This window comes from Lepidothrix coronata, unplaced genomic scaffold (genome assembly GCF_001604755.1).
Source record: "Lepidothrix coronata isolate B3197 unplaced genomic scaffold, Lepidothrix_coronata-1.0 Scaffold33, whole genome shotgun sequence".
Classification (NCBI taxonomy): Eukaryota; Metazoa; Chordata; class Aves; order Passeriformes; family Pipridae; genus Lepidothrix; species Lepidothrix coronata.
Genome location: NW_016690213.1, coordinates 5,815,848 through 5,825,983, shown reverse-complemented (window position 1 = coordinate 5,825,983; position 10,136 = coordinate 5,815,848). Strand labels below are relative to the sequence as shown.

The 10,136-nt window shown below is 39.5% G+C and overlaps 1 protein-coding gene across 2 annotated transcripts in view; it reads right to left on the bottom strand.

Moving 5' to 3' along the window:
• PRKCE (protein kinase C epsilon) overlaps nt 1-10,136 on the bottom strand; it is a 288,770-nt gene that overhangs the window by 47,686 nt on the left and 230,948 nt on the right. For both annotated transcript variants that reach the window (XM_017811754.1, XM_017811753.1), the window contains exon 11: nt 9,078-9,232. In XM_017811754.1, the coding sequence (XP_017667243.1) occupies nt 9,078-9,232 (155 nt within the window). The remainder of the gene's footprint in view (nt 1-9,077; nt 9,233-10,136) is intronic.

The window sequence follows — 10,136 nt, the reverse complement described above, 5'->3', positions numbered from 1 at the left end:
TTGTTTTTTTAGGGTACTGCTTCTCTATTTCATACCAAGGTGCACCCAGACTGGCTGCTATACTGGCCATCTACTGTTGAAGCCATGCCATCCTTCCCTTCTCCTGAAGGGGCAATCACATTCCCTAGGACTGGAATACCCTGTGAAGAGTACTTTAACAACTGCCATTGTAACAATCTACATGAAAAAAAATGCACACAACTGCATGTACTGTTTCCATTTGACATACTTTGAAGAGTGACATTTTCTGTGTCTTCCATACATCAGGAGAAAGAAATTGAAGTCTGGAGGAAAAAGCATACATATGTCATTACTGGCATTATTTCTGGTCTCTCACATTTATTTTTTCTCTCTCTCTGCTGTTTTGTAAGACTGACTACTGGAAACAAATTCTAGAAGCAGGAGGCAAGGAAGGGAAGACCCATCTGCTGTGTACATTGTGAGAAGTGCTGTTTGGGCTCCTCATAAGCCTCTCTTCTTATAAGCTGGGTGTTACTGTAAGAATTTTTTTGAATCTAAAATATTATATCCCCATCATAAGTGGTCTTGAGGGGGGGCAAAATTAAAATCGGTGTTGGGAGTAAATTATCTCTCCCTCGTGTCATCCATCTCTGGATATATAACAGTGCAGAAACCACACAAGCTCCCATCTCGGTAAAAGCTGGCCTTGGCATCACTACCATTCCTGCTCCACAGGAATGGTAGTGATGCCTCCTGCCTCCTGCTTAGCCTGCTCCACATCTACCTCCTCCACATGTACTCAATGCTGCTGAGATGATGAAGACAATGTATTTCTCCTACTGTCACTGCTCTGGACAGCTGCTTGTTCAGGCTCTGTGACACACTGGCAGGTGAAGAAAGGGGCAGGCATTACTTCTGACACAGGAAGGTAAGCTAAGTGACTCATTACCACTTTGGCCTCGTTATCTCTCACCTTTCAGCTCATTTTCAGCACTGTCATGGCCACCTGAGCCATTTTGTTCCACTTTCTGAATCCCCTGGTTAGACTGCACTTTATCTGTCCAAGGTCCTTCTGATGTAATCCTACCACTATTTATTCTGGTAGCAGTAGAGACATTGATGAGTTCCCAAAAATGCTGGGGGATTTGCGGGATTACTGGCTATTTTAGTTTGTTAGGCCTATTATTGTTTTAGTTTTCTCTGTTTTAGTTTGTTAGGCCTATTTAATCAACCTCCCAGTGAACAATATTATTTTGGTTTTCTTTCACTTGAGTACAAGTTGTCAGCTAAACAGATCCTTTCAAAATTTTCAAAGGTTTCAGCGATAATTCAGTTATGTTAGCTTTGAGATTGGATAAATTCTCATTTTCCACTGCTTTTCGCAATAGGAAGCAAAAGAACATATGTTTTTTAATAATAGTGCATTCTCAAATGTGATGATTTTCTCTTTTAAAGCAACACGTTTTCTACCTGAAGAGTCAAATGAAGGTCCCAAATCATTCAGGAAGCTGCACATATCATGCATATGAATAGTGTCACTGAATCAAAATCGGCCTTTGAGTAGTGATCTGCATGCAAGAATGTCTGTCCAGCAGCATCTAAGTGATAAGCTCTTATATAACAAGGAGGTGGATAAAAGAGGGGGTGGGAAGACAGGCAAAGAGCATAAATGCAGATCTTAAGCCAAAAGTAGCAAGGTTCTGATGAAAAAACAGAAGAAATTGTATGTCTTCACTGAAATTCATCATCCAAATTTTCTTTTAGGATTGTTCAGTATTTTTGTCATCATTATTAAAAAAAACCCACTAAATAAGAGTTCCTTACATGTTTTCATCCAACATTTTGCATTACTCTTCAACTTTGCAGCCCAGAAAGCCAACTGTATTCTGGGCTGCATCAAAAGCAGTGTGGCCAGCAGGCCAAGGGAAATGAATCTGCCCCTCTACTCCACTCTGGTGAGACCCCATGTGGAGTACTGTGTCCAGCTCTGGGGTCCCCAGCGTGTGAAGGACATTGACCTGTTGGAGCAAGTCCAGAGGAGGCCACCAAGACAATCAGAGGGATGGAGCACTTCTCCTAAGAAGAAAGGTTGAGAGAATTGGGAATGTTCAGCTGGAGAAGAAAAGGCTTCAGGGTGACCTAACTGCAGCCTTCCAGCACCTGAAGGGAGCCTACAAGAGAGATGTAGAGAGACTATTTACAAGAGCATGTAGTTACAGGATGGGGAGAATGGTTTTAAACTGAAAGAGAGTAGGTTTAGATTAAATCTTAGGAAGAAATTCTTTTCTGTGAGGGTGGTGAGGCACTGGAACAGGTTGCCAAGAGAAGTTGTGGATGGCTCATCCCTGGAAGTGTTCGAGGCCAGGTTGGATGGGGCTTTGAGCAAGCTGATTTGCTGGAAGGTGTCCCTGCCCATGGCAGGGGGGTTGGAACTAGACGATTTTTAAGGTCCCTTCCAGCTAAAACGACTCTACAGTTCTATGATTCTCTATTGCATCTGAAGAGTACAACAAAATCTTGAGAAATGCCTATCACCTCAGAACCACATTTGCTGTGAACTTCTCTGTATTACTATGAGACTTTGGCAGATGTATTCAATAGCATGCAAAAAGGCAAAGCCTCACCCTTAACAAGACATAGATTCAAATTCAGTCCTAACTTCTGTCTGTTAGCAGCAGAATTACATATAGGAAGCACCTTCAGATTTTTCATGCACTGTGAAACAAAAAGCACTCTCTTTCCTATGTTAGCAAATTGTTTGCGGAGTATGATTCTGTTTGAAACTGGTGTACATGATTCTGCAGGAATAATGCTGTATCTCAGCAGTTTAGGAAAACTAGTGGGATTGTGCCGTGTCAATAAATTCTGTTTCACATGTGCTGCAGCTCTAGTGGATTTTTATTTTGTGTATGTTTCTCTCAGTTAAAACCTTCTTATCAAATGCTGAGAGATAACACACATTTCTTCCTGTTATAAAATAAAAGCACAAACATCAATCATCTAAAATCCCTGACATTCACCCAGAAATAAATACAAATATGTTCTGTAACATTTCACTGCTATTATCTGTTGAGAAGCGCTGTCGCCCTTTCTACTGAGGGTACCGGAATATGGCTGCCCTCACAGGAATGTAAACTTGGCATTAACCCAGGCAGATTCTCATTCCCTGCTCACTCTCATTTAACATTAACTCACTCCTATACTGTTATCAGAAGGTAAAGGTCATAGCTTTATTTACACAATACAGCACTATACAAACGGTCATTAAACAAGAAAATCTTGCACCAAATAAACATGAAGCAAAAAAAAAAAAAAAAAAAAAAAGCTGACGTTGCTACCAGGAACTCCCCCTGGAAGTACTTCATTATTCCCCAAATGAGGTTGATGGTGCTGGTCTATCCTTCTAAATATTAACTGCCCGGCACTGCCTCTCCACATACCCAACTCCCACGCAAGAGCCAACTAAGGACTTTTTAATGTTCCAAACCCAGGAGAAATTTAGAAAGCATTCTACTGTTGGCAAGACCATGTGGTTCATATCCTATTCCCACAGCCTTTACTCATCCTTCCACAGCTGGAAACCTTGTCAAAGGCTCTCCTATACAACAGCAGCCTTTAGCACAATACATAAGCTGGGCAGATGGCAGGGTGGACTCCCTCGGTCCGAATGCCAGAAGCCTGGGAACCAACCCTCCTTCCTGCTTCTCATCTCCCTCAGTCCCTCTCCTCTCCACCCCAGCCCACTGCATTTTCCTGTGGGGAAGACATCCTGCTTATTTATGCATTTCATGACTGCTGGCCTGCCTAGATCCAGCAAGAAAACGTGCAAAGAGGGCAGGAGGCCACTGACTAAAATCCCGTTGGAGCTCACGTTCAGTTTTGGAAACTAGACCAGGCAGAGCAGAGAGAGCATGGATGTAGTCCAGGGCGCACACCTGGCCAAAGCACTGGTCAGGTGGCATGGCTTGGGCAGCAGTCCCTGGAGACCCTGGGACTCCAGACACATGTGTGGCAGCACAATTCACTCCTTGCTTCCTATTTTTACTGAAGGTAGTGGAAATAGTTTGTTACTCACTTGGGCTAGAAGCAAACTGTAACTTCTCTGTAGCAGACTACTGCAACAGGCAGTTTATGTGAAGAAGGGCTTGAGTTCAGGATATTCCCGTGTTTGGGTGTGAATATGCTATATGAGAGTACAAGGTTTTGCCATTCTTCATGGACCATAGCAAAGCACCAATTTAACCTTTAACTACTTAGAGTTGAAATAAGATGATCTGTACATTCTTAAATTTAAACCAAAATGCTCCATGTCTAGTTTTGCATTAAAAAAAAAAAATAGGAGGGAGGGGAATTTAATTTGGCTGCTACCACTCAGAAAAAACACAGTAAGGTAACCTGGGAGAATGATGACTTTTAACATGTTAACCACTGACCATGCAACATTTTCATCAGTGTAAATATAACTCCTCATTACTCTGCCAAGGTTGCACTGAATCATACAACTGCCAATGAAGTCAGCCTTTCTAAATATTCTTATTTCACGTAAAAACACACTAATGAATGTGCTTTTAATTTTAGGTAGTTCTTCTTTCTGAAACACTGGTGTGTGTTGCCTTGATAAACAGGAATTCTGGGAAAACTGATCATCCAAGGAAAAATTCAGTTAGTGTTCAAACAAGTTCTTAGGGTAGTTGTGTATGGAAAAAGCCCGGAGGTGCTCAAGGATTGGCATCAGCTTATTTATATTCACATTTGCCTCAATTCAGTGTTAATAAATCCTTCATCGCGACCAACACATTGATTACAGAGTGCACAGAGCCTCAGAAAGCTCCAGTAACTTACAGGCTGGATTATTACTTCACATTGCTGAGGAACACAACAACCCACAGTTATTAATAAGGACTCCCCCGTGACCAGGTGCTGTATGATTTCAAGGCAACATCTCACAGACCCTACGTCTGAAACCCATACAAGTGGTCAACCCAAAGTAGGTGGCAATAGTTTCCCAGTTAAGATATTTTTCATCCTCACAGGTGAAGTGAAATTGTGTACATTCAGTTTCCTTCTTATGTATTTCAGAGAGACCACTTGAATGGTCCTGGAGGATATCAGAGATAACCAACATGCAACTACTGGCCTTTCAGGTCTTTACTAAAATTACGTTTGTAGCTTGCACAGTTATTTCCTAAATCACATATGAACTGGGGAGATTGTCATTTACATTCATTTAGGGGTACTCCATTATAGTGCTGATGTTCCTGTCTGGGGAGACAACACTTTTCTGTAGGTATTTCAGGCCAGAGTGGGCCACTTGTGTCACCTCACTTGAATTCCTACGAGAGCGAGAGACAGCCACCCAGGTACTCCTGACCTCAGCCCAACAACTGCAGCTGAAAGATGTTTACATATATCTGCAGAAAGTGCACAGGAAAGCTGAAAGTCAGTATGAGAGGGGAGTACAGAACTGACAGTTTCTACACACATGCAGTTTGTTGCATCTTCCCTATATGAGAATATATTAAGCTTATGATGACGGACTTTAAAAATATTAGGTTCCAGGGACAGGTGACACTGAACATAGTCCACAACCTTTCATTGTTCAGTTCAAACTCCAGTTCAGCTCGCAGGCAAAACGAGATTCATGGTTTAGCCCTTAATTCCTGAAGCCTGGATACATTTTTTCAAAGTGGTGCAATTGCATAACACAAACAAGATGACTGCCAGAAACTGTGACTGAAACTTCTCCAGTGTCTGATTGACTCTACTTGTATTATCAGGCCCTAGCTTGACATGTGCCTGAATTGCTGAATGCCAGATGAGAGGGAAGGTGTCAGGGATAATGCAAATATTTTTATTAAGCTGTTGAAGTGTTTTTGACACAACAACAGTAACATCATACCTTTAAAAATGCCACACTAAAAATTATTGTAAAGTTTATCTATCACACAAGACGCATTCAGTAACAGGAATATCTTTATATATATAAATTCTGAGGTTCATCTTTATTTGCAACAGAGACTCAATAAACAAAAGGAAGACATGTAATTCCTGTGAGCACACCGATAATTGGACAAGTCTGGGAACAATTGTTAGGCCAGCTGCAAAGATGTGAATTTAAAAAATAATTTCTATTGCCAAACAGGGAGCTTGCCTTCTCTTTGAACTCCAGGGGAAATGAGGATAAACTAGTTATTATAAAAGATGATCATTTAGTATCATCATAGCACTTTCTAAAAATCTAACCAACAAGCCAAAACATGAGCTAAAGCTAGTTATTTACTTCCCAAAATATAACTATGTTTAGCTCCAAACAAATACTTTCACATACAGGGCTGAAAAAAGATCAGAAGGTATAGCAGCTATTTTGAAACCTTCATTTCCATCAAACATCTTAGTTTATTTATATATACCCCTCTTTCCTTGAAGTAGTGCCCACACAAGCAGCATTTCCCACTTTGGAGAATAACCATTAATTTCACACCACAATGTTTTTTCTAGAATATAATTACACAGAAGACAAGTATTCTTTATTAAAATATCTGAAGGCATGTTAGGTAGTTATGACTGGTAGTTATTCAGGAGCATAGGTTTTTTTATTTTCTTTTTTTTTCTTTCCCTTTTCTTTCCTTGTTTGCCAGCTAATAAGAGCTTTGGAGACATAAAGGAGTGACTTGATCCCAATGCATTTTAACACTGTAGTAAATAACGCAGTGAGGTATGGAATAATTAGGTTGAAATTGTTCTGTGCAAGACAACTATTCTAACATATGCCTGACATGAACAAATGCATTCTGCCAGGGCCTGGTACATTGTGAATGAATTGTGACATTTTCTTATGATTAATTCTTTTAAAATAATCACTAACTTCTTCCTTCAACTTGTAGTTTATAGAGTAACTGGGATGTACATTTTACAAATAGTTGAAGCTCCTAGTATCCCACAGTTTGGAAAATGAATGATTCTTACAGACATTGCCATGTCCAGATCCAAAAGCCTATGTCAAAACAAAATACAACTGAATCTGTTCCTAATGTTCTTCCTGTTGCTTTCTTCCTGCTTCTGCTTTCATCCTACAACTCATGTTTTTCTCTTCTTTTGCCTCTTCTGATCATACACTCAATATAACATGCCATGTACAACTTCAGTGTAATATTCTAACATGCAAAAGACATGTCAGCACAGCCTCTGAATCAGAAGTTGTGAGTACACTGTGAAGTTTAAACTACAAAACATTGTCTTAGCATGACATTTCTCTTGTGATTGAAGCATTCTGCTGATAAAAAGTCATAGAAAGAACACAGGCACATAAAACAATTCAATGCAGGTAGGAGTCAACACACAGCAGAAAGCTACATATGACAAGAGAAAAGAGATAGGAAAGAGTAGAGAGAGAAAAGGATGTGTTAAAGGATGGAAGCTGGAGGGATGGGGGTGAATGAATGCACACATATAAAGAAGGGAGAGGTAATTTTATACCAGTTCTTTCTTGCTGGTTCACAGAAATCATTAAACTGCCTGCTAATTACAAAGTGACTACCTCCAGTTTCCAGGAAGGAGAAAATAGCTCAAGTATTTTATGGAAACAAATCTCCAAAATCCTTCACTTTCTGAAGTGCCAAGCTTCTCTGTTTCTCTTGTGATGGATACTTACAAAATCCGAGGTTGCCACATTCTATTACCTAAATGTACAAATACCTAGCTTTGGAAATAAATGCAGACAATGAATAGGAAATTTGATATGGGCAGGAAAGGTAAGAAATGTGTTGGATCTTCAGCACTTGAAAACAAACCCATGTCAAGTGGTAGGGCCAAAAGTACAACCCAGTATGCAAACATCATACCAGTGTTAACAAAAAATGGAGATTAAGAGATGCAGCTAGCAATAGAAATTTTATGAAGAAAATTGGATTTTTGATGAAAAGACCACTTTCACAGAGATTTATCTTCCTTAGAAATTGTGATGTCCTACTGCTTGCTATGTCTCTGGAAAGGACACCCCTTCTTTGAGAAATTTCCCTTTGAATCCCAGTATGTGGGAAAGGCAGTGGCCTACGATAGAACTTACCACTCAGTCCTGGTTACTAAACACTTAAAATTCCCTGCTCTCAATTTTTAATACTCTTAAGATCTGCCTTAATATGAATCCAGGGATGTGACAAATTCTACATCCTCATTTTGATGTTTCTGCTCAAGAAATCTGAGACTGCCTGTCCCTGAGATGACTACCTCAAATCAAAACTGATAACCTGAAAGAGGGTGAGAATATCAAGAGAATAACAGAGCTCAGATCCACAGAACTCAGAGTTTTTACTAGACAGGACAAGTTGTATCACAAGCATACTGCTTGTGAAAGCCCAAATTTATCTCAAGCAATGACAGGCTGCTAAAAACAAATAAAGAAAGAGAGGAAGCATGAAATGACAAGATAAAGGACTTAATAAACACATTAACATCAGGGTGAAATTTTTCAAAGTGAATCCTTACTTTTAATAATAAAGCCTATCCCTAAATGCATTCTTCATCACAGCACAACAATATGTACTTTTTGTCTGTGTGTGTGCATGGGTGTTGAAGATTAGAGACTGGGACCGGGGAGGAGGTTCAAATAGATGCAGGGCACTTGCAAGCAAATCAAAATTGTCTCCAAAGAGGCACTTCCTGCTGGTGACTAAGCCTTCACCCAAACAGTCAAGAGGAAGGGGCATAAGTAAAGCATTGCAAACGACCATCCCGATTGTATCAGAGTGGAGACAACTAGGACAAACAAACTCAGGAAGTGGCAGGGAGTTAGAAACTGAGAGGAAATCTATGGCACAGAGAGGAAAGTGAAGAGATTGCACCGATCTGCAGAAAGGTCACCTCTGGGTCGCACTGTGCCAAGCTTTTTCAAACCCACTTTATTTGGACTATAATACAAAACTGGCACACACAGCTGGCGACTGCTGCAGAGGCTATTCAAATGTTAACATTCTCAATGATAAACAGCCAAAAAAAAGTTCTGTGTAAGCAAATTGGAACAAACAACTAATCTAAATCTGGTTGCTAAGAGACTGAGGATTTCAGCCAAAACCAGCCCAATGCCTCAAGAATACTTTATTTTTGATCAAAAAAAGTACCTGTAGATGACTCCATGTTGGTGAAGAAACATGAGTGCTGATGTGACCTCTGCAGCATAAAAGCGGGATCGAGGTTCATCAAATTTGCGTGAGCGCTGGATTTGAAACATTAGGTCTCCTCCATTTACATATTCCATGACGAAAAAGAGGCGGTCCTGAAATTAATTAAACAGTGCTATTTAGCTAATTTCTCTTAGTCACACAAAGGACTGCTTGAAGCTACACTTTAGGTGACTAGAACATTTACGTCAAGAAATAAAAAAAACAAATGCTAGAATTCCAAAAAAGGAAAAGGTGACAACCAAAATCCCCCAAACCTAAAGAATATGAGACAAGAGTCTCAAAGTGAGAAAACGGCAATCAAAATGTAGCAATAAGCAACCCACACACAAAACTCCACACATCAACAAATACATATGGAATTATAATCAATTTTATATAAAAGCAGAGATACATAAACGATGCTGCTTCTTTTATAATTTAGCCATAACTATGAAAAGATAAAATAAATTCTGTCGAGTACTGACAGTCTTCTTATTTCTTCACTTCTCTCTTACCAGCTACTATGTCTGCAAAGCATCTTTCTCAAATTATGTAAAAATCGTTTAGAAATGTTAAGTTACAGAAACCAGTGCTGTCAAACTCAAACACTTATAAATGGTTTTTTGAATTGCCTCAAACTCTCACAAAACAATGAAATAGAATTACATTAATAAAGTACATATCAGGTTCTTTTTATTTTCTTCTGATGCTTATCACTTCCAAGTTCAAGCCTTCCAACTTATTTCCATGGAAGAGGTCTAGAAACGAACTTTACTTGAGAATAGCAATCAAGCTAAACGTGTGCTTGAACCATTTATTATCTAAACTGGCAATGCAGATGAAGACATAAGCAAAGAGATGACACACACTCATTTGACATAATTTAGATTCTATTTTTTTTAAGTTTTCTTTTAAATTTTCATATTTTTCCCTAACCTGTACTAATAGCCCTAAATCATCAACTCTTTGCCCATTTACCCGTGGTTTGAAGCCTACTTCACATTTTTTATTTCCTTA